We start from the raw sequence: 25,952 nt of genomic DNA, 5'->3' as shown, positions 1-25,952 counted from the left end.
TTATAGCCCCAAATGCATTATATTGATGATGAAATACAGTTTGATAGCAATCGGCGCGATATAAAAAATTCCAACTGGACGTACTTCTGGAAGTTACTACACGTCATCTGATGTTGACCGGATGGGCGAGGGGGCGTTTATAATTCCGTGGGCAGCGTTATACCATTCATCTAATGTGGGTCATATGTTCATCAGATGAGTTAGTATCGAACACGGTAATATTACACGCTAAAACTCACCCCAGTCTCCTCGGGCCGTTGGGCGATCAGCGTGGGGTAGACAGTTTTCCATTATGGGATGTCGAAAAACCCGGTCCATTTCCAGGTTTTATAATAGTATATACGTCCAAATCATGTTGTTTATCGAGTTATTGGCAACGGATCGCTATGTATTGTGTCGAGCTTGAGTCCCGGGACCTATAGCGAGTGCCCGGAAGTAATATGGGTGATCACCACTTCATCCACATCACTTCCTGTTTGGCGCTTCTGCCGATCGGCCACCAGATGTCGCTCTTGAACCGCTAGAGGATTGAGAGGAGCTCAGAACTGTGTGTGAAGGCTGCAGAGGGGAAATATGATTCCGATCACAGATTTTTGAAATATTGATATTAAAGACTAGTTAGGGCGTCCTCTGCAACTTTAGCATGGCTAGGAAAGACGCCTAAACACGTTTTCGGCACTTAAAGTGTTAACTACAACAAGCAATGCTGTTTGTTATTTAAGATGAGGTCGGACTCGGCACTGACAGATTTGTGTTCATTGTGCTGCTTTTATAAAGCCTCAAATGACGGCTTACAATATTTCATGAAAGCAAAGTGTTTTGTTTGTCTAAGATTTTAAAAGGTTTAAACTTTACAGCACTGACAAAGTTGAACAAAGTGCTGTACAAGTCCCACAACATAAAATAAAAAAATAATAATAATAAAAAATTAAGAACATTTTTATTTATTTTTTTTAATTTATTTTTTATCTCGAAGCGTCGAATTAAAATTGAATCTTGGCCCCGAAGCTTCGAATTCCAAAAAAAAAATGCAGGTCAGCCCTAGTCCGATACATGATGTTCTGGTGATACCTGACGACTCTTATAAGACGAGGGTGAGTTGTGTTGTCATTAGGGATGTCGCATTTTTTTGCTCCCGATCATGTGATCGGATCGGGACATCCCTAGTTGTCATGGAAACCTTTGAAAATGGCTTCTGTAGAAGTTTCTTTCAATGCCTTTTTGTTCACACGTCCCCCCTGTATCCTGGAAGAAAGTCAAGTCCTCTACTGAACCCTTGATCTAAATTGTATTAGTAATGTATGTTTTAACGATACATTTGTACCAACCATGAAGATTTGACCATGCGCATAATGAACCTCTACAGTTCCAGCACACTTCCCCTCCACCGGGAGAGAAATGGTATCGTAAAATGTGGGGTCGTCTCCCAGGGCTGAACCTCTGCTGTGAGAGCGTTGGGTCTGCGTCCCGTCCTCTCCTTAGAATACTAGCTCTCCTACCAATATGGCATCCATGCCACAAACGCAGCCCATTAGCCACGGTTGTCGGTTAACAAGTATCACGCTGTTAGCCTCATGCGATAATTGCCTATGTCTTTTTTCAAGATTTTTGGAAAAGAAGAAAACGAGAATTAAAGAGTTTTTCATTTATATTTTGAAAATAAGTTCCACAAGGCGTATCAAAAAGTTTGCAAAAACACAACAACCATCGCGTAACAAAATAAGGTGATAGTCCAGTGTTTCCCCTACCATTGCCTAATTATTTTTTTAATTAAAGTTTGCTTTAATCACAGTAACGTTGGCGAGCTAGCTAAATTATACATAAATCGGTTTTCATATAAATCAATCTTCACTAAGACATTAAAACGGTGGTGCGGCACGGTTTACGGAGACGCAGAAAAAAGCCCAAATCCATTCCGAGACAACTCCGAGACTGACTAGCATCGCGCGTAACAAGTCTCAGGGCTAGATCCACAAAGAATGGATTGCACGGTGCTAATTGCACCCTTACTTACAATTCATTATGAATTGAAAATGAGGGACCCTGATGTAAACAAGACGAAAGTCTTTCTCTGGTCTGCATCCCCTTAACAATTGTGTATATTGAGCCGTACTGTATTGTACCCATTCTGCAATCTGTTAATACAATTTTCATTCAATCAATCACCTTGTTAATATTTATTTACCTAATTTATGTGCAATCGTTTAATTTCAGCTTGGTGTAGAGAAATGCGCCGATAATAACAACCTACACTGCTGACACCACGTATCTGTGACACGTGCGCCCCGTGAAAACACTAGTAGTTTTGGGGGCCTACCACCCCCACTTTAACACTAGCACAGCCGACAAGGGGTCAGATGACCCCTAGGCATTTTCAATAAATGTATCCTCGTCACTCGGTCGAGCTCCAGCTCTGTCACTCAATGACTTTTCCTAAAAGTACCCGTTTTATCTGGCACAGTTTCTGAAATTTCAAAATGACTTCAGGAAAATGTAATTTTTGTTATTCCACATATGGGCTGTTGGAACAGACTGAAGTCACAGCATTTTGCTAGCGTCTAGCGCAGGGGTGGCCAACCCGTGGCTCGCGAGCCTCATGTGGCTCTTTGCCCGTCAATGTGTGGCTCTTCCATTCCAAAAAAAAAGTATTCTAATATATATTTATTTTTATAATATTATTATAATTTCTTTTTTTGCGTCACTCAAACCTACATTTCATTGTGGTAAACCTCATTTTTATATTCAGAGGTAATTATATAGTTTACACTGTTTATTTTTCTAATGTAAGCTGTCGGGTCATCTCACCCGTTCCTGGCGGGAATTAGTGGCATTTTCTCCATGGCTGTGCTAGTGTTAAATTAAATAGTTAAATTTGCTTGTCTTGGTTAAACATTTACACTATAGTAAGTTGAAAAAATATCAATTAGCTTACCAGATGAATCAAAGAAAAGAGCAAAACAATTTCACTTGTGATGAACCGAGCCTCGGAAGTCATGTGATCGCCGTCTGTATGTAATGCAGATGGGGATTTTTTTTACCTAACAACAAGCGTTCTGATTGGCTGAGGACATAGGCACTAAGTCAGGGCGATGCAGCAGTGAGGAGAGTAGTACAGTTAGCCAGAAATCTCAATTTGGCAAAAAAAGTACTTAGGTAATTATCGTACGAGGCTAACCACCTGTTGATTGATTACAATCAAGCGTCGTATGCCTGCCAAGATGTTTGTGCTGCTGATTATGCAATGAATAGAAGGTTCCATAGTACTTCTTAGGCCTGGCTGCTCACCCACGTACTGTAGGACAAACGGTCAAGAATGAAATGTTGACTCTATAAAGACACCTACAGTAGTCTCCCATATTTTTGGGGAGATTTGTGTCATCGATAATTCACCTCATACATTTTACCAAGAAGTCTTCAAACAAAAACTAAATAAATAAAACGAACATCCTTACTGTCTTTTTTACTACTATGTACCCATCTACTATGTTACTATACTACTTACCGTAATTCCTCTAATAGTAACCCCGGCTTGTATTTGTTTCAACTGTAGCGGATACCAGGCTTGTATTAGGAGGAGGCATGTATAAGAGAGAGGCCTATATTTCTAATTTTCAAACGGATCATAATGAATAAATCAACATTTTGTGTCAGTTTGAACCCAGTAAAATGTACTGGCTTCATTTATTGAAACCAAGTACTGTATGAAATACGGTAGTAAACAGTGCAATTACAGGTGGTCAAAAAAAGTTAAATAAAGTAAAATAGTGCAATCACAATACTGGTATAATAATAATAATAACTTCGTTTTATACAATTCTGAGGTAGGCTTACTCTCTTGGTAAACATTAACACCATACCATTATATGGTATTTACTGCACAGCCAGGCCAGCATATAACAACAATAACAAAATATACCCGGCTTGTATTAGGAGGCCGGCTTATAATTGCTTAGCTCAACAGTGCACCCGGTTATTAATAGAGACCCGGTTTTTAATTGAATACCGGTTACTATTAGAGGAATTACGGTATACTACTACTTATCATGCTACTAATATGTCTATAATACTATGCACTCAAGAGTAGCTGCCAGAGAGGTACCTTGTGCTGTACGTCGCTAAATGATTTTAAATGGAAAATGTAATGTAAATGTAAATGGTTTTGTTTTTGTTTTTCACCATTTGAAGTGATGCAAGTATACTCCAAGGATCCAGATCATTCTGAAATGTTAGCAGCATGGTCCCTTGAAAGCACGCTAACACACCAGTGTTTGTTTGTTTGGGAATTCTTCTCTGACCGGAGATTACACCGGAAAGCAAAGAATCGTGGGACAGAAATGATCGCATACGTGTGGGCCCGAGATACGTCTGCCCGCGACCCGCACACCAAACCAGGATGCCAGCCGTCTTTATTCACCTGCTCTGCTTGCGAATGCTGTACATGGGCACGAGGGGACATTTCTCCCACGCAGCGAGAGCTGGAATTCTGTTCTTCCTTGTTCCGCTCACATGCCTTTCCAGAACACTGGCTCAGCTCTAGGCGTCAGCCTCTAACCCTTCCCCTGTTGACAGATGAAAAAGATAAGCATATCACTTAGATCTATCTAGTTATCTTATAGATCTACAGATCTTTAAGGCTTTTCAGTTGGGTCTAAGACTTAAGGATACTGGATACATTGCCTTTAAGAAGGTGAGGGTTATGCCTCACTTAACGGGAGATCAGTCTAGTATTTACCTTATAGATCTACAGGCATTTCAAGGCTTTCGGGTTAGTTTTGGACCGAAACTTCTAAAGTGCTTGACATGCGTAATCTGTCATAATAATCCCCTGTAATCCTCTTAATTTGTGGGCCCTATCGCATTTCACTCACCCGGGCCGGACGATCTCCAGAATAAAGACTGTTTAACTGCTACTCAGATAAACAACACATTCTCCCTGCACCTTGTGAGTTGTCTTTGGAAATACGGTCTTGTTTTTGCGTTGTCTCACACATGCACACAGACACACACACAGACACACACACACAGACACACACACACACTGACGTTAGAAGAAGCCCTTCCCAAAACGGTGCAGGGGGATCGTGCTTGAGCGTTGTGTGGGAAAGTGGCATTCTGACAAAAGTTTTCTCTTTAAAATATGAGTTATGGGCCTTTTTGAAGATTCTTCTGCATTCCTCACATTGCACGACAGAAGGTTCTGATCTATTTTATTTGTTTCAAAGTGTAGCTCGCCAGGCGTGCTGGCACTGCGAGAGATGTCATTTCACAAGGCGTACAAATAATATATAGACGTGTGAATGTTTTAATTTTTTCTTATGGCTGTTGGATGCAATGTATTTGCGGATTCTAGTACACAAGCTACATGACTTAACTAAAATATTTTTTAAATTCTCAATTGTAATTTATTCTCGACTGTTTGTGGGCATTCCACTCTCTCTGAAACCTTTTCAACCAGCCATTCCTCCGGCACTACACTTAACTGCTGGCATGGATGTGGATTAAACCTAACCCTAGATTTAAAAAGCCGATTTCGGTGGGGATTCCTGTTAAATGAAAAATTCTAAATCTAAGACTAGGCTTAATCCCCGTCTGTGAAACCAGCCCATTGAGTTTGACTGGTCCCTTTCTGTCGCAGACCCTCTCCACTGTCTCCCATACGTCCTTTAAAACACAGAGGCTACATGTAATCACTGAGAGTCGCCTCTCTTAACCCATTATGTTCCAGAGTCATTTAAAGCTCCGGAATTATCTTCACTGCATGTGGATTCAAACAAGGGCAGTGTTACATTCAATCCTAAATTGACTTGCCCTAGGCCTGAGCAGTCAGGAAAATATGGCTCGTTTTCCCCCGGTAGGCCTTGAATGTAAACAGGTGGACACAGGAAAACGGACAAGTGTTACCAAAAATCACAGTATTTATTGGATAACTACTTTAAAGGGACAAAAGAATGGGGAGCTGGGTGCTCCAGACTCCATAGGTTCAGGATATAATAAAGAAAAAATACATTTTAATTACAAGAAAACAAAAAGAAACAGTGTCAATCACAACCACCAATTAGTGACGACACACTTCAACCACAATGTGAATATGCACCATAGACAGTAAGTATCCCTCCACCATGTGAAAGGAATATGTAACAGGCAGCAATTGGGTATCTTTTTGAGGCGAGGCATATACTTATCAGCCCAAGCTACAAAGTGAGAAGTCATTTAAACCCTGGTTTCTACAACCAGTTGTCAGGACACAATAAATGGGTTGTGGACCTTTTTTCAGGTGGGTCCCACAATGAGAAAAAAAAAACGTATCTGATTTAAGAGTCCTTGACATGAGAAGTTTAAGAAGCCATCAGTGGCGGAAGAAGTACACAGTTCCTTTACTTAAGTAAAAGTAGAAATACCCAGATAAATGAGTACTTTGGTAAAAGTCCTCCATTCAAATTCTAGTATTTGCTATTGAATGTACTTGAGTATCTAAAGTAAAAGTATGCATTCTACATGATTTCTGTGTATTCCAGTGCTTGTGAGTATTTAATCCTCGATCGATTGACCTCTAAAGCTCATGTTAAAGTGGTATGTGGTCCAGTTATGCTGCTCTGATTATGTCTTCTTGAAGTTGATGGGCTTCAAATGTGAAAGCATATGCACTGAGGAGCTGAGTCAGACTACACTTGTGATCTAGCTGTGTGAAAGAAGTGAGTATCGATTGTGTATTAATTTGGTTGTTCTCTCTGAATCAATCAGCTGAGTTCACCCTATAAGAGGGCTTGACTCTAGCAGCCTGTGGCTTTCTCCTGCTAATTATTCCAATCAACAGTCAGTGGCCAGGCTTGTGTTTTAAATACTCCTGCCTGGAGTTCAGTCTGCACTGAGGAGCTGAGTCAGACTACACTTGTGATCTAGCTGTGTGAAAGAAGTGAGTATCGATTGTGTATTAATTTGGTTGTTTTGTCTGAATCAATCAGCTGAGTTCACCCTATAAGAGAGCTTGCCTCTAGCAGCTATCTCTAACCCCCTGAGGAATGAAATGTATAGCACTAATACAGTCATACAGTAACCATACACAAGGCTAGTATTACCTGGGTACAGTACCTCTAGTCATTTGTAATAATTCAGGAAAACGTCTGTGATATTAATCCCATGTGAATCTGCTGTATCTGTTATTTGTAATGTAAAGATTCCAGCGCATATTACCAGCCATATTTCAGAAAACGCAAAGGTCCTGTGAGAATCGATATCTCAGTAATTTGGGGTCGTAATTCGTTTTTGGTCGTAGTAAAATCAATGCAGGGAGGTTTTAAATGCATTTTCAGTACAAACGTCACATAAATCTGCTTCACTTCAGCATGGAGATCAATAGGCCTACAGTTCCTTCTTGGAAAATCAGTCTATTTCCATCCAAAGTAGCCTGGGTGGATGCACATAGTGTAACTGTTATCCAGTTCGTTATTGTTCCGGTGTTGGATTGTGTCATAGTTTTGATACATCATTGAACATATATAGAAGTACTCTGCACTATTCCATTTTTGCATCAGATATTAGTTTGAGGTGCTGTTTGAAACGCTAATGTTTGATCACACACCCCGACAGTCCAAACTATGGGCGTGTCGAGTTCAATCTCGGGACACCTCTGTAAAAACGTATCCCCTGCGAATGCACATATGGAAATCAGAGGTTGTGTGGTAATTTTCTATTACCATGTGTCCCCATGTAATACCAGTCCTGTGCGAATAGGGCTAGTGATGGGTTCTTAGAGGTTTTTATACGTAATTTAGGACTGAAGCAAAGACATGTCTTCACATTGGATTACAGCTACCAGTACAGGGTCTGCAACGTTGCCAATTAAAGAGTTGGGAGCTGTGATCCAGTGTGTGGATACTTCCTTTTGCGTCAGTCTTCACCAGTGTTGGGGCAGGGGGGTAGTACTACATGTAGTTCAACTACTAGTTTAACCACAGTAAAGTTGCAGTAGTTGGGTGGTAGTTTTACTACATTCAAATTTCAGTAGCTTTCAGTAGTTAACTACTTTGGGTCATGTAGTTTAGGTAGTTAATTACACATACATTATTTCTTGTATTATTTCAGATTGAGCATTTTCCTGAACCCACCTGAACAACTGCTTCCAGTCCAGCCTTACAACACCCTCAGACATGAACAAGTCAGGTGTTGCTTGTATTGGTCACTACATCAAACAACCTACACTACCGTTTTTTGAGAGTAGTTAAGATTTTGTCCAAGGGACCCCCATCTGACCAGATATTTGTTGGTAGTTATGATTCAATCATAGTGTAGATGGAGGGATAACGGAGGAGAGAGCAGAATAGTCAATAGTCAGAATAGTATCCCCCTTTTTAGAACCACTGTTTTAAATGAGGGATATTTAAACGTTTTCAGTCTGCCACCTAAAAAAGATTGCTCATTACAAACTATAGGCTATAAGGTGGCCATGGTTTAAATGGCCATGCAGCTCTATGGAGGGGTGGTCGTGGCATTGGAGTGTTGTTATTCATTCTATTCTAAATTCTATTGTGTAATTTTTGTCTATACAAACTACAGATTCTTCCTTCCTCCAAGGGGGCTCAATGTTATTTTAAGGTGCCTCAGCCCCCTCCAGTGCTCCAAAATTCCAACCCTGGGGGACACTCCAGAATTAACGTCAATATCCATTTAGGAGCGCAGCCCATAGTTTAAGAAACCACGTCGGAGAACACATGCACAATGGGTTATTGATTATTTACTGTACACTCCGAAGAGTGTTTTACTGATCCGTCATGTGTTTTGGCTGGGAGCCTTGAAACAAAACAATTTATTACCCTTTTAGCAGTTCTTTCTGCAAAGGTCCAGGCCGCGACGGTTCTAATGACATGTTTGTCAGGTCGTTTTTGACTGCGGTCTGTGAAACGACCTGCAGTTGTTTATGTCACTGTAAAAGGAAAAGAAAGTACATGCCAGTTGAACCGTTCCGTTGCCAGTTTAAGTCCCAGGGCCTTCTCTGGTCCACACGCAAAAACCGCCTGTAGTGATTTCATGACTGGAGAGAGAGGGGTACCTGTTCAGCTGAGGCCAGAATAACTCTTATTAAAGCTCCAAGGTCGTGGCGGGGAAACGAGGGACCACTTGTTTCTTGGGGATGCAGGACTCGTTCTATAAATCCACCCGGTCGCCTCTGTGTCTCTCTCCCCCGCCACGATGTCATGGCGGCTTTACGAGGCAAAAAACAACATCCGTCTCCATCTCTAGAGGAAGAAAAGAGAAAGTGGAAAAGGTTATAAACTTGACTATCAATCGTTCTCTTACAAAAAAAAAAGAAAAAAAAAAAAACGTGGAATGACTAGTAACCCCCTCCCTTTGTGTTTTTATTTTCTCCCTCCATGCCTGTAGCTGATTTTGGCGTGTCGGCGACAAATACCAAGACCTTACAAAGAAGAGATTCTTTCATCGGGACGCCATATTGGTGAGTAGCCCACGACACTGCCGCCACATGTGAGAACACCATCTAGGTGATATTATTGACAAATCAATATCAAAGGCAGTTGTTTTCCACGTGTGTGGGTTGTCTCGGTGTGGCCCTGAACCTTGTTCTATATACCGGTAGTCCTGGCCTCTGAACACAGTTGGGAACAGTTAACCATTGACCAGAACGGGTTATATCATAAGCCCCCAGGAATTATTCCCCCAGTACTGAAAAATTAAACCTGCACCATACGTTGCACAATCCTGTGCAGTTTTCAAATAACTTAACGAGTCTTCTTGAGCGCCGTTTCAATAAATGTACAGATTGCCAAAGTCAACACGGAACTGTGAGTAAATCGAGGGTTGCTTAACATAAGTCACCGGCGCGCTGATGTGAATCCGAGAAGCTGGGATGCTTGAGGTCTTGTTTTCTGCAAAGCAAACATGCATTGACTTGAGGATCGCATTGGCTGGCTCCGTTGTTGACACATGCAGATAGTGAGTTATGAGTGCGGATTAATATCTGCTGCATCCCGTCTCCGGCCCTCGTCTGTTATCGGATGGAGATATATATTGTGTGTGTTTGTAACTCCAGTGTTAAGACAACACTAGAGAAGGAAACCCACATCACCAGCTGCCCGCTCCGCTCTGTTTAATATGTCAATAGTTTCTGGTTGTTTGGGAAAAGTCAATTAGGCTGAACCTTTTTGGCTATATTCACACTACAGACGAAAGTGGCCCAAATCTGAATTATTTGACTCGGATCAGATTTTTCACAATAATGTGACTGGCACAAGTCACATGGAGTCTGATCTTTACCATTCTGCTTTGGGCGATTTTTTTTTTATCTACTTTTTCTCCTATTTTTCTGTATTAATTTTTTTTTCTCCCATCCCAATTTTTTTGTCGTTATGCCAATTCCCCCCTCCCCTTCCTGGTATCTGCGATATCATCATTAGGATGTTAAATTCTCAACAATTCTAATCTAATCTGTGAGATTGTACACCTGAAGGAATTGGGTTTAACCCTTGCTGTGTGTGTGTGTGTGTGTGTGTGTGTCTCCCCCCCAGGATGGCTCCGGAGGTGGTGATGTGTGAGACGATGAAGGACGCTCCGTACGACTACAAAGCGGACATCTGGTCCCTGGGCATCACTCTGATCGAGCTGGCCCAGATCGAGCCTCCGCACCACGAGCTCAACCCCATGAGGGTCCTGCTGAAGATCGCCAAGTCTGAGCCCCCCACCCTGGATCAAGGACATAAATGGTAAGATCAATACATTCACAGCTTCTCTTCTATCGATTTGTTTCCAACACAACTGGACGTTTAAGCATTTCACAGAGTACGGTTTTCGTCTGTTTGTTTTCAATGGACGGCAGCCATTGACGCCCTCATTGGAATGTCCAGTTTGCAACATTCTAATATCACACGAGAGCTCGTATACCTCAAAGGGTAGAGGCTTCAATGTCAAGGGTCACCCTCCAGAGTTGAGTTAAATGGAGTCCATTGGCCCGTCTTTGAAGAAAAGAAAAAGTCATTGTATGTAGTTAAAGGTAGAGTCTGTAATGTCGTCAAACAGCGACCTCTAGACAAAAGAGGACGACATGGTACTGCACCTTGTTTTACAGTTTTAGTTTTTGTCTGGGTTGGATTTCAGTGGGTATAGGGGAGGCAGTTACTACTGCTGGCCACACCTTAGGCTCTGCCAAGGTCTGGACAATTTTATTTCACAGTATAATAAGTTACTAAACTCCAACCCACACATCAGACCAAACAAAGCACAATACCAAGCGGGGATCTTTTGCCAAGAGGTCGCTGTTGACAAATGTTTTTGGAATTTGATATTGACAAATCAAGTGCACATAGATGTGCTGGAAACGGACCCCATTGACCTCTACTATCGTTGCTAACAATGTCTACTTTCATTATCTGAAATGACACAAAAACACTGGTGCCAGCGCTGTTTAGATGCATTGAAATTACTCCCAGGTTGTGAATAGTAAATACTTCCTTTAATTTACCATATTATTCACACAGTGGCCATTTTGCTTTTATTTTTTTTTTTATATATTTTTTTTATTATTGCAAAACAAAAATTATTAAAAGTCAGTACTCAACACATAATGCATAATGAAACTAACAGTCAAGGTGGTTAAAATTACATGCAAGTACAGAAACAAGACAAAAAAAAAAGTCTATAATAACATTTTAAGAGCCATTTTGCTCTTATGTCATGCTCAGGTTGTGAATATGGTCAATAGCTCAGAGGAGACATGAGAACACATAAGATTAAAGGCAGAGTGAGTGGTAATGGTTAAAGCTGCACTCTAGAGTTGGGGGGGGGGGGGGGGGGTGGGGGCACTAAACTCTGAAAAGTTGTGTGAATCCAGTGTTTAGAAGGTGCTCTTTGGATATTTGGGGCCAGTAGAAAAAACAAAAGTTCCAGGCACGCTTCATGTATAAAAAAGCTTTAATAAATAGCTTAGTTCATATTGGGACAATAAAAACATGTTGGCAGTTTTTTTTATTGTCCCAATATGAACTAAGCTATTTATTAAAGCTTTTTTATACATGAAGAGTGCCTGGAACGTCTTTGTTTTTTGATGATGATGATGATGATGATGAATAGTTTATTTTCGGTCTTTGTTTACAGATAAATCAAAAACACACGTGTGGACTTTCAAAAGGAAAAGAAAAAATCACAAATGTACATATTCAAAGTAAGCTCACAAACTCAATGACCGAAAAAAGGAATAGGCTGAAGCACATGCTTATTTTTTGCCTATACTTTACAATTCTTAAAAACTAAGTATACTTTAATATAAGAAAGAAAATTGTAGGGGGAAGAAATTAAAATATTTTTCATAATATATCTAGTATTGAATACATAAAGTGTCACAAGAGGTAAAAACTGGATCCTTGGATCACTGTTTGAAACTAGAAATGATCTGTTTGGCTGTGGTGCACCTACCATCCCACCACCTTCACCACACAAAGAAGCATCATCTAAGAGCAATGTTGGTTCACTTTGTTTCAAAGGGTGATATTTTTGGAGGATTTGTCGAGATTATAAACAATATTCAAGCATTGTAACTACATATTTTAGAGGTAATATTTTCTTCTCAAAATGACCCAGTGCAGCTTTAAAATGGATCGGATTTAATTTTTGAATCTGCATCTCTAAAACGGTGACGAAAATCGCTGACTACGCAGAGCTTGAAAGGGCTGTACTGTACAGACGGGAGGAAGATCTAATAAAGAGACGCTCCATATCTTTATTGTTCTATATCTTTATTGTTCTCCTCTTCAGTAGACGACGCCTCCTGCCATCCCAGCCGTGCAGCCAAAACTCAAAGAGAGCCTGTTTTTTTTACGGAGTGCTAAGCTGTGGCTTTTCCCATCCGTTTTATGGCTCTTGAGTGCCGTTGACTCGGGACAAACGCGTACGGTAGAGCTGAGTTATCTCCGTCTGCGGGGCTCACCACAACCAGCCTCCGGTCGGGGCAGGTGCTGCTGCCGAAAGCTTTATCGAGCGCAAAGAAATAATTGCTGCGTTTGAAAAATAAATAAAAACTCAAGCTTAGCCTCTGTGAACCGTGCCGCCCCGAGCTGCACCGAGGGCCACGTTCCTTCCACCATCCGCGTCTCTGTTTGCTATGTCATGAAGCTATCTAGAGCAAACACCCCCACCAACCCTCTCTCCATCCCCCCCTCCTCTCTCCCCCCTCCCTCTGTTTTGATGAATGCGCTTTCCCTTTTGTTTGTTCTTAGGTCACGAGAGTTTAAAGATTTCCTGAAGAAGTCACTGGATAAGAACCCGGAGAGTCGGCCGAACGCGGCGCAGCTCTTGGAGGTACAGTTCACCCCCCCCCCATCCTCCCCCCACCAGCTCTTGGAGGTACAGTTCACCCCCTCCTCCCCCACATCTCTCCCCTCCACGGTACACATTGCATAACTCACAGCACTTTGATGTACAACGGGCATTGTCCTCTCTGTGCTTATCGAGCACTGACCCACGCGTGCACACACACACACAGACACACAGACCACATGCACGCACACACACGCCCACATACACGCACACACACACACACACACAGACACCCACAGACCACATACATACACACACACACCACCACAGGCTACACACACACACACACACACACACACACACCCACACCCACACCCACACACGCACACACACAGACCTGCTTATCAGTAAATCTTCTATTTTTAGACTTTAATTGAATGGTTAAACGATAGGGAAATTTAAAAGAGGCAAACCGAGAGCACTGGCATGTGAGGGAGGGATATGGAAGCAGAGAGCGTGCAATAGTGAGAGAGCACATGCCATGGGAGGGTAAGAGAGCGAGAGAGAGTGAGGAGGAGAGGGAAAGTGTAGAGAGTAAGGAGGAGAGGGAAAGAGTAGAGTGTAAGGAGGAGAGGGAAAGAGTAGAGTGTGAGAGTGAAAGAGTAGAGTGTAAGGAGGAGAGGGAAATAGTAGAGTGTAAGGAGGAGAGGAAAAGAGTAGTGTGAGAGTGAAAGAGTAGAGTGTAAGGAGGAGAGGGAAAGAGTAGAGTGTAAGGAGGAGAGGGAAAGAGTAGAGTGTAAGGAGGAGAGGGAAAGAGTAGAGAGTAAGGAGGAGAGGGAAAGAGTAGAGTGTAAGGAGGAGAGGGAAATAGTAGAGTAAGGAGAGATAGTAGAGTGTAAGGAGAGGGAGAGATAGTAGAGTGTAAGGACGAGAGGGAAAGAGATGGTATAGTGTAAGGGGGAGAGTGTAAGAACACACTTTAGAGCATTTTAATGGTTGGATTTGAGGGAGAGTTGTTCATGTTAACTAACAGCTTTGTTTGACTTGTCTTGAACCATAGGAATAACATGTGTGGATTATTTAATTGGGTGGTGGGATATGAGAGAGCGGGAGAGAGATGGGGAGAGGGAGGGAGAGAGAGAGAGGGGGGTATTAAAGATCAAGAGCCACAGTTTTTGGTCTTCTGTCCGCAACCCACAGCAAGAGCCACAGCTTCCTGTCTGCATCCCACAGCTGAGGGAATGCCGGCTATTTACATTCCTGCTCTCAGCCAATAGCATGTCTGGATTACTCGAGAATCCGCCACCCCTGGCCAATTAGAGGGAGGGCGAGACAAGTATCCTAACCCCAAGGCCTTCTGGGAATTCTACATGTGTGCTCCGGTGGGGGGGAGCGAGACGGGCGCGGTCTGGGCTTTTGGTGCTGTGCCAACGGTTTCGGATTGTTAACATGTCCGCTGCCTCTAAACCCCCCCCCCCCAATCAGATAGCATTGAGACAGCCTTACATGAACACGTGTCCCAATGGAAGTCAATGAATGGACTTAATGATGAATGAATGACTCATTGCATTTCTGTAGTGGGTTTTTCTTGGGTACCGGTACCACTCGCAGCACTTTACAATGGAATGACTACATGCATTTCTCATTCTGGGTGGAGCCCTAGCGGGAAGGGGAAGCCCTGACCCTGGCAGCAGCGTTGGTGCCAAGCACTCTACCCATCCAGCTACACGGGGACCACACAAAACATCCCCATCCTTATTTATCCTCATCATCCTCCACTTTTATCGGGCGGGAAAGTGGAGGTCAGTGGCTTCGACGGCCATTGTTTTGCATCACAATTGGGTTTAAAGTTAGACCTGTTATTCCAGTAAACTCGTTTGGTGCTATTTTTATTTTTTTTTGCGGGCAACAGCTGAAGCACAATTGGCACGTTGGGCTGAAGATGATGATTCCTAACCGGCCGGGGGCTGAAGGCGGGTCGTACTGCAGGCTAGGAGAGCCTGAGAGGAAATGAAAACGGGAAGCCGAGTAAATTCTTTGACCGACAAAACATTTTTTATGATGAAGGGTTCTCACTTTCGCATCCCTTGGGGCACTGCACGATGCCACAGTCTCTCTCTTGCTCTCTCATTCTCTCTTGTTCTCTCTTGTTCTCTCTCGCGCGCTCTCTCTCCTCAAGTCAAAGTACTTTCTTGGCATGGTAAGCTGCATCTTACAGTGCCAAAGCACACATATAACAACATCATAGTAATTAAAACATTTAGACACAAACTAAAGCCAAAATCACAAAATCTGTGAATATAGATTTGTCATGTTATTTGGAACAACAAACTAATATTTTAAAGTGAAAGAAAATTTAATTAAAGTGAAAAAAGAAAAGAAAATGGGAGTATTAAATGTCTTCTGTCCTGACCACTGGCTGTCCCTCAGCTGATGGCAGCTCCACACAGCTAAAATAATTCTCTCTGTCTCTCCCTCTCCCTCTCCTCTCTCTCTCTCTCTCTCTCTCTCTCTCTCTCTCTCTCTCTCTCTCTCTCTCTCTCTCTCTCTCTCTCTCTCTCTCTCTCTCTCCTTCTCCCTCTCTCTCTCTCTCTCCCTCTCTCTCCACACACACACACACACACACACACACACACACCCCACCCTCTCTAATCGCTCCTCTCTCTCCCTCATTTGTGGCCGGCTTATCCCACATGCGTGGATGTGCATGTATGGAATGTTGTGTATATACACACGGTGACATTACACGGCATCCCTCGACCGCCTGTAGCTGTGGCTGACTGGAGACCATCTGGGAGGCCAGTGTTCTTCATGACTGTATATAGCAGCTACTCCTCCCACTGGGGGTTCTCGTCGACGCAGATCATTCCTGTCATTTGGGTCACTGGCTGATCCACGCTTTCATTTGTGTAAATACTGTCGAGCAGGGTTCAAAGGTGGGTCCGGCCCAACCTCGTCGTGACCTAATTAGCCGGTATTTGTTCTGCAAATGCCACAGTAACCGCCTCGCCGCCTGCCGCCATAAGGGTTTCCATTTCCCGCCGCCTGTACATGCCGTGCGCACGAGGACGTCGGGAGAAACCGGAGAGACGACCCTTGTTGTTGTTGTGTGAGATTGATGGCCGATGGGAGATCCATCGATTCCCGCAGACTTGTCGGCAGTGTAAAGATGTCGTAGCAGGTCAATGGAGGATAAAAAAAAAAACATCTGTGGAAACTGATTATCATTCATTCTATCCTGGGTCTGCTGCAGCATGCTAACCCTGGTCAGCAGTGTAAAGAAAGAGGGTATTAGATGAGCAGGTTGTTGCAGGCCCTGCATGTGAAGTCTGCCTGGGCCATCTGTTGCCCCCCCCCCCCCCTCAGTGGTCAGCACAGTAGTAGATAATCCTTACCTTGTATTTACATTTCAGTAATAATGGAAGTATATAGTCATGCATGACACAATGGGCAGACGTTTCAGTAAGAGCCCCCCCCCCCTCTCCCCTACTCCTCTGGTCTCCATATGGCCCATATGGTTCCCATTTAACCGTTTCACACCCTGTCGCCAGTCAGTCGTCCATACAAGAGCCGGAATGGCCGGACCCCCCTGTGTCTAAAACACTGGGAACATCAGAGAGGGGGCCCAAGGCTCCACTGATCCACGACTTGATCCAAAATGGCGGTGAAATAACATCACCGGATCCAACGAGGCTGTCATGTTACACTGTCAGCCTTTTTTTCTTTTTCTTTTTTCTTTTGATGCGCCCGTGTGAAACCGGGCTTAGCTCGGGCTGGGGTGGGTGGTCTGCGTGATGGTGAACGGTTTGTGAAAGACTCTAAGCTAGGCTACTGTGGGTGTACTACTACTGCTGCTCTCTGAACTACCTTCTGCTGTAAATTGGGAGTTCTTAAAGGGGTATTCCACCAAAGCTTACTTTGAGATTGTAATAAAAAAAAATAAAGGACCTAGATCTCCCTAATTCTCTAAACTTGCTCATGTTTTTATGAGTTATTGAATGCACAGTGAATAAAAAATCTCTGCAAATGTTATATTCTAGTTGTGCAAAAGGAAACAGTTTCCTGACAGTTAATTTCGGTGGAATACCCCTTTTGATAAAATCCTTCTCCTGACTCACATTTTAGGAAAATACTGATATATATATATATATATATATATATATATATATATATGTGTAAGGACCCCAAGGATGTTGGGTTATTTATAGTGTGTTTCCTGTTGAGGAAGGGACAGAACAGAGACTGGCTCGTTGAAGCGTTTTATTAATATGCTGAATAAATGTCTCTACCCCGTCTACCACCACGCCCTGTAACAAGGAAATACTGCTTAGCTCAGTTAGTAGGAACCAGATTCTACCAACGCAGACCTCTGTGGCTTTGATGGAACGGAGGTTGATCTCTCTCTCGCTCTCTCTCTTGCTCTCTCTCTCTTGCTCTCTCTCTCCCGCTCTCTCTCTCTCTCTCTCTCTCTCCGTCTGTGAGAAGAATGTTCTCAGGAAGTGGTGGTCTGGTGTTGGGGTCTTGCTGGAGCCTGAATCGGTTCACTTGAGCTTTCAGTGAGGCTTACATGTCTGTATCGCTGAATTGGAACTGTAGATCATTTGCATTAAGAAGTTCCAGGTTATGGGTTAAATTAATTTCCCCCTGACTGTGTTGTTCTAAACCTCGACGTTCTCACGGCACATCTCTTCGTGTATCTGGCGGGTCGTGGTGGGGTATTGCTGTCTTGCAGTGTGAGCTACTCTTGCTGTATTGTTTCCTCGCTCTCTCTCCTTCTCTCCCTTTTCTCTCCTCCTCTCTCTCTCTCTCTCTCTCTCTGCAGTGAGGAAAGTGTCTTGGTGGCTCTCTGTCTACCTGACTCATTATTGAGTAGAGCTGACTGTTGTTTGTCACTGGAGAAGTTAAAAGCTCAGGGCTAATGCTATCATCATGGACAAGACCCAACGCACGCACGCACACACGCGCACACACACGCGGACGTACACACACGAACGTACACACACACACACGGACGTACACACACGGACGTACACACACACACACACACGGACGTACACACACACACACGGATGTACACACACACACACGGACGTACACACACACACAAGGACGTGCACACGCACACACACACACACACAAGGATGTGCACACACACACACACACAAGGACGTGCATGCACACACACGCACCCACCCCTTTCACGCTTCAACCTTCCCCTTTGCCAGCTGTACCAATTAAATTACACCATAGTGCAAATCAGCTGAATAATGGATGACTGGTCTTTTATCCCTGCTGCTCTCAACCCTTTACTGCTCCTTTCTTCTGCTGCTTCACCTTTTCACTCCTCTTTTCTTCTCTGCTGCTTCACATTTTCTTCTACTGCTTCACCTTTTCTTCTTTGCTGCTTCACCTTTTCTTCTCTGCTGCTTCACCTTTTCTTCTCTGCTTCACACCTTTTCTTCTGCTGCTTCACCACCTTTTCTTCTCTGCTTCACCTTTTCTTCTGCTGCTTCACCACCTTTTCTTCTGCTGCTTCACCACCTTTTCTTCTCTGCTGCTTCACCTGAGAACTTCCGTAAACCAAATGTAAACCCCCCCCCCCCCCCCCCCCCCCCCCAATTCTCAAATTCTTGATACAAGGATAGACTGTATGAACCAACCGAGGGTGCTTTCACACTAGACCCCCCCCCCCCTTGGGCCCGGATAAGAGTACACTTGACCCCGAGGTCCAGTTCGTTTGATTAGTGTGAACACAGTGTGTACCGTTACTCCGTGTCCAGGTCCACCTGGAGTACGTGTTCATGTGTATCCGTCTACGGCTCGCCATTGAAAACCATTGAACTTGCGTGTAGCGTCCTCCTGGGTACACGACAACTTTACCAGTGTGAAAGCTGGCCGGCGGGGGAGTGTAGAGAGGGGGAGGCAAACGTACGGTAGGCCTACGAAGCAGCTGTACCCAAAACCTGGGGTTTTGATGGGGGGGGGGGGGCGACAGTGGCTCAGGAGGTAGAGCAGCTGTCTGGTAATCTGAAGGTTCCCGGTTAAATTCTGGCTCCTCCCTGCAGTGTGTTGAAATGTCCTTGAGCAGGACACTTAACCTCCTAACTGAGCAGGTTGGCACCTTGCATGGTTTGTGTGAATGTCTTGAGTGAACGGGTGAATGTGAGGCAAAGTAAAGTGCTTTGGATAAAAGTACTATATAAATGCAGTCCATTTACTTTTTGTACACATGAGCAAGTATTTAGAGTTATGACTAGTTACCAACGCTAGAAATTTTTTATTTCTTTCCATCCCCAATGCAAACTACGGTATTCAAGAATCTTTTTTATTTCATTTAACCTTTATTTAACAAAGGCAGGTCAATTAAGAACTAATTGTTATTTACAACGACAGTCTTGTGTGTGTGTACAGTATACAGTAGCCGAAGGTCACACGGTCAAACACATTAGAGAGTGTGGGGCCATTTAAAGCTACCGGTCCTGCCAGCTGGTAGATAGGGTTTCTCCCACAGTGAAAGTCACCCTGTAGGCCTGGCCTTTCTTCCTCCTTGTTGTTCGGTCTCTCTCACCTCCGGTAGCTGCTGCTCCGGGGATGTGGGTCTCCTGTCCTCTGCTCTCCACACTGCAGCCACACGCTCCGCTGCCTCCTCGCCCGCTGTCCTCTTTCTGTGGGCTGTTGTTGTGTTTACTTTATGTTCAGGAACAGTTATGTCATTATTTCCTTCAGTATTAGGTCTCCCTTTTTCTATCTCGGCCCCCATTGTCACTACGTAGTACGTACACACATATTTTCTCTAAGATTATGTCATAGCTTCCCACCCTCTCCTTCCTCCTCCTCCAGTCTGTTGTAGTCTATTCTTAATTGTTATAATTAAGAATCGACTACAACCGATACAGCCAAATCCTTGAATTAACAAAACTTGGGCTATAATTATTTGAAATGATCCTGTTCTCTCTGATTTCCATAGTGGAAGCTGCACCCCTCAAGCAAATGCCTGGTTGCACTGTTTGTTTCATTGGCTGTCTAGTTTAATTGCCCCATGTGGGATACATTTAATTTCTGAATATTCATACTATAATACTTGGTTGAGATGCTAGATGGATAGATGGAGATCCCCAGCACCCCTCAAACATCTGCCCCCCCCCCCCCCAGCACCCATGCTTACGTTTGTGGATTTTCTTTCCAGCTCTACCATCGAAGCTCTACAGCTCTGATCACCTAAAAGCACTTACCCTCTACTGTCTTTACCTTGTTGAATGTGCACACAGCACTGCCGACGTGCACCATCTTTTAGATAATTAGGTTTGAAAACATTTATTTATCTGCAAACTTCAAAATGGACTCTCGTGTCTCTTTTTACCTGAAGGATTATGCTAAAGCGGACGAGCAAAACACTTGCTGCTCTTAACGCCCGTGTCCCTCTCCTCTCTTGTCCACAGCACCCGTTTGTGAGCACTGTGACGACCAACCGACCCCTGCGGGAGCTGGTGGCGGAGGCCAAGGCCGAGGTCATGGAGGAGATAGAAGACGAGCGGGAGGAAGCGGAGGAGGACGACACCGTGGTACGTGCTTCTCACTCTCGTGGTGTTCTACTCCACTCCAGGCGTTCACGGAGCTCCGTCCGCTGGGACTCTGGGGCTCGCTCCTAAAGGGTCTTGTTGTGAGGAGGACCACCCACCAGCAATAGATCTGTGATTTATTTTGGTGTCTGGATCCGTACTGTAGTTCAAAGGAAGGCAACACAGTAAAACAATGTTACATATGTTACAGTGGAACTTGATGCATGTTTTCAGTTAGTTGTTGTCATCTTGTTTTAATTGACAAAAAAACGTTATGAGGAGGCTGGGAGCCATGAAAGAGCCCCCCCCCCCCCCCCCCAACTGTTTAAAGAAATGAAGGGCTGATGATGTCATTTTGATGTAGTATTGTAGTGAATACTAACATCCAGACTTTTATTTCCTAGTGTCGAGTCGACGCACATGTTTGCCTGCGGCTTTGTCAAATACGATGTTCTGCTGTGTTGCCTTCCTTTTTTAAGAAGGCTCTACTCGTGTCCTGCTCTCACCTTGACGTGCGCCATACTGTTATCGGTGACTTGTTTTCCTCTCTGTTCGCTCTCTTCCTCTTCCTGACTCTGACTCTCTTGACTTCCTGTGTGGTCTGAAGCTGTACGAGCTGCTTGGGGGGGGGGGGGTTGGTGCTCGAGAAGAACTGTGAGATGGTGTCTTTGTTAATTGTTCACAATTGACAGAAAGATGTGAGGTGGATCCAGCGAGCGCGCACACACCCCTCCTACAGTATATTGGCAGTGCTTTCTGGGGCAGTTGCTGCTCTCGATAATTCTTTCTCTATGAGGCAGCCGGAAGTCAAGCAGGGGGGGCACACTGGAGAGAGGGTTCTTTATTGGGACAGTAGGACGTCTGAGAGGGAGAGACGAAATAGAGGAGACACAGGAGAGAAGGTTCTTTATTTGGACAGTAGGACATCTGAGAGGGAGACTGCAGTAGGAGACACTGGAGAGAGGGTTCTTTATTGGGACAGTAGGACATCTGAGAGGGAGACTGCAGTAGGAGACACTGGAGAGAGGGTTCTTTATTGGGACAGTAGGACATCTGAGAGGGAGACTGCAGTAGGAGACACTGGAGAGAGGGTGTTTTTTTTTTTTTTTTTTTTTTTTAACCTTTATTTAACCAGGAAGTCCCATTGAGATACAAGATCTCTTTTGCAAGGGAGACCTGGCCAAGATGACAGCAATAACACCCGAAAACATCAGACAGCAATAAAATGTGCGGTACATCACACAAGAACATAATAAAAGTGCATGTACACAATACATCACACGTAAACATAAAAACACAAAACAGAACAGTCTACATAACAGTAAAAGTGTACGACAGTAAAATACAGGGCAATACAGTAACTCTGCAGTTTTGCAGCTGGGACCCGACTAGAGAAAGCAGCGACACTCTTCCTGTAGGAAGTTATGTAATACAGACCTAAACTCGCAGAGGGAGACCAGGGTATCTAAGTGGATATGGTCCTGTAGCCCATTCCATGCCCAAGGTGCGAAGCTTGAAAAAGCCGTTCTTCCTAGTTCAGTGTTTATTCTCGTTTTTTTTTAAAAGTAGCCATCTTGTGGACCTGGTATGGTAGCTGCTAGAGGCAAAGGTTCTTTATTGGGACAGTAGGACATCTGAGAGGGAGACTGCAGTAGGAGACACTGGAGAGAGGGTTCTTTATTGGGACAGTAGGACATCTTGAGAGGGAGACTGCAGTAGGAGACACTGGAGAGAGGGTTCTTTATTGGGACAGTAGGACATCTGAGAGGGAGAATGCAGTAGGAGACACTGGAGAGAGGGTTCTTTATTGGGACAGTCGGACATCTGAGAGGGAGAGACGAAATAGGAGAGACACAGGAGAGAAGGTTCTTCATTGGGACAGTAGGATGTCTGAGAGGGAGACTGGAGTAGGGGAGACAGGAGAGAAGATTCTTTATTGGGACAATAGGACGTCTGAGAAGGAGACGGAATAGGTGAGACGCAAGATAAAGTTTTCTGGTTGTATTTAACCCTGGGCCAACAGGGGAATGCCATCTCTGGGACACGACTGCCTTTGTTCTTAAAGGTTCACTTTGTTTAAGAAGCCTTTCTGATTTCCCACAAACTGGGAGCCTTTTCAGTCCATCCAGAAAACACTGTTTTGTTTTTTGAGATATTGGAAATGGAAACGAATAACAAATGCTAACAATTTCTACTTCCAATATCTCAAAAACCTAAACACAAAGTGAACCATTCCTTTTAAAGTCCTTGTTGATCTGCTGTGGCTTATTCATGCTAGGGCGCTCTACACTGACTGACTAGATTGTTGCTAGACAGAAACTAAACGCATTTCCTCCACTCTCACTGCACGACAATATACAATGGTGTCCGTGACGTAACAAACCTCTCGAGGTGTGTGGCCATTAACTCATTGACCGCCATTCTGTTTTCCCATCTCTACTCACGGCGCAAGCGTTATTGACCATTTTAGCGATGTTTGCGGACCCATCGTGTGTTCTGTATTATAGCTATGGAGACAATAGTATGGCTATTCCATGCTAAACATCGCCCCTTTCCAAAATAATCCAGTATTTTTTCCTAGATCACGAGATATGACGCGTTAAATGCATTATGCCCAAATCGTTCGGGTTGCTTACCTGAAACTACAAATACTTCCAAATCAAAGGTATATACCGTACACATGCGTCTTCACAAAATCATCAGGGGGGGGGGGTCGTTTTAACTCGAAACTGCGATCGTTACTATAAGCATGTTTTAGGTCCGGTAAGATACGACGCTGTGATGTTTTAGTTAAAAAAAATACCAGCAGGTTACCATACCTCAGTCAGAAGGTACTCCAAAATGAATAAATCCCAGTCGTCACTCGTGTATATTGGGCATGGCTACCATACGGGAAAGAATAGTTCTGAGGCACCAAATCTCCGGACAATTGCTATGTCCTGATCCACAGTCCGAGGCGGAAGCAGCCGGAGGTAACTCTGTACTGGAAGACAACTGATATCCCCAGTTCAAAAGGTAGGCGTTACTGCCACCTGGCGGGATTCGATCGTCATTGCAATTCCAACATAGGAAGCTGTGCCAGGGAGACCCATGGAGCTCCGAGCGAGTGTTTAGAACGGGTTCAAAGAAAAAATATCAAATGATCAAAAAACGAGTACTCGTTTTTTCGCGCTCAGGCGTTGGCGACGAAACACAAGTATACTCGTTTTTGGCGCACAAAGAGTTAAAAGGAAAGTGTCAAGCGCAGAAAATGCGCCATTTCCGCCAAGTGACTGTTGTCAAAATAGCTGAATGAGCCTTTAGAATCCTCTCTGCAGCATTTCTCGTAAGTACTAAGTACTACCTTCCTGTGTTATTGAGGAACATTCTACACACAATGTGCCTTTTATGAATCTGTAGAGGGCACTGCTTCAAACAAAGGAACAGAAACCGGAAATGCTGCCACGCCCACACGTCACGGCTAAATATAGGTGCTGCCCGCCTAGTAGACACGGCTCCATAGAAACACTATCACCTCACAGGCCGCTTAAATTATTCAAAATCTCGTCATTGTTCTACTGCCACGTTCTGACCTTTAAGTAAACACCACTAGCCCACTGAACACCACTAGCCCACTAAACACCACACTAGCCCACTAAACACCACTAGCCCAATTAACAATAATTCACTCGGCATATCGCACCCTGTGTATAACATTTTGGGTAATCTTTCATGATTTGTACTTGCAAGTTAACATGGCGCTCTGTGTTGTGAGAAGTGTAGAACTTCAGAATATGTGGCAATCTGAAAACTGGTTTTAGATGCACGCCGTCATGTCCTGACAGCGGTGATATACAAGTTCATTACCACACAATACTGCATTACTGCATGGTCTCTCTGTCTGGGTTCATTTCTGTAGAAGGCAAAGTGGAAAGTCTTAAAAGTACTTAAAGTCACTGGACCACTAGCGCCCCATCGCTTTTTCTTTCTGTCTGGGGTAGCTGCACAAGCTCATTCAACGACACACACACACACGCACGCGCGCGCACACACGCGCACACACGCACACCCACACACACCCTACAACATCCTTCAAAGCCCTGGACCCCAGCCAGCCGGTTAGCCAGCTGGTCATTCCTCTCTACCTACTGTATGCATCATATGTACGTACAGTCAGACAAATGTTTTCAGGGAAGCCATTAGGAAGGCTGGGGCTTGGATCATGAAGATGTCTGACAACATAGTTGCTAGGTCTCTTTCTTTTGCTCTCTCTCTGTCTCTCTCGCTGCATGCGAGACAGGATTTACAGGCTTTTCAACCCCTGTGATTATTAGTGCTACTTATTATGTTCTGAATTTCCCCAAGGGGATCAATAAAGGTATATCTTATCTTACTGATTCAAAGTCGAGGACTTAAGCACAGTGCACAAGTCCTCAGACATAAAGGGGCCCAATTCACCCAATTCCAATTTTCTTTTTTTAAACATATTATATATGCTATCTAGTTTCTTTAATAGTTGTCATACAGAAGTACAGAATACTTTTATACAAAATGCTTCTTACTGTTACGCTCCAGAGACTGTGCTAGACAAGATAAGTATGAAATAAAATAGTATAGCATATAATAGAAGTAAAAATAGAAGTCACAGTGTTCAGTATAGACATATGTACAATGTTCGATGCAGAATAGAAGTAACTGAGTTACCATACAATATACTATGCAATGTACTACTATACAATACTATATAGTGCAAAGCAGAAATGGGATGAGGTACAATTTACAGTAAGGTGTACGAGTTGTAGTGCAAATCCTTTACCAATAAATATAAAGTGTGTTTAGGTGATCTAAAGTGTGGAGAGTGGGTGCTGCAGTGTGTCGTTTGTTTAAAGTGAGTGTGTGGATGTGTGTGCTGTGTGCATTTGATGGTTGTTGCATAGTGTTTATTGTTCGTTGAGCAGCTTGATGGCCTGGGGATAGAAGCTTATTCTATCTTCTTCTATCTATTCTTCTATCCATCCAGATAGTTTCTGTGTGATTTGCCTAGTTTGAGACATCTGCCGTAGAGATGTCTGCTGTCACTCTAATAAAATGGACCTTAATGGTGACCTCTTTGGTGCGTTGAGTGCCACAAATGGGAGTACCGTGCAGAAATCT

The 25,952-nt window shown here is 43.8% G+C and overlaps 1 protein-coding gene across 1 annotated transcript in view; it reads left to right on the top strand.

The window, feature by feature from the left end:
* The window catches only part of stk10 (serine/threonine kinase 10), a 97,030-nt gene that overhangs the window by 47,019 nt on the left and 24,059 nt on the right, over positions 1–25,952 (top strand). The window contains exons 5-8 of the mRNA XM_084320911.1: positions 9,379–9,451; positions 10,521–10,715; positions 13,221–13,302; positions 20,700–20,822. Coding sequence (XP_084177037.1) covers positions 9,379–9,451; positions 10,521–10,715; positions 13,221–13,302; positions 20,700–20,822 — 473 coding nt within the window. The remainder of the gene's footprint in view (positions 1–9,378; positions 9,452–10,520; positions 10,716–13,220; positions 13,303–20,699; positions 20,823–25,952) is intronic.

This window comes from Notolepis coatsorum (assembly GCF_963971535.1).
Source record: "Notolepis coatsorum genome assembly, chromosome: 8".
Taxonomy (NCBI): domain Eukaryota; kingdom Metazoa; phylum Chordata; class Actinopteri; order Aulopiformes; family Paralepididae; genus Notolepis; species Notolepis coatsorum.
Note: the sequence above shows the minus strand (reverse complement) of the source record. Positions and strands in the feature narration are given on the sequence as shown.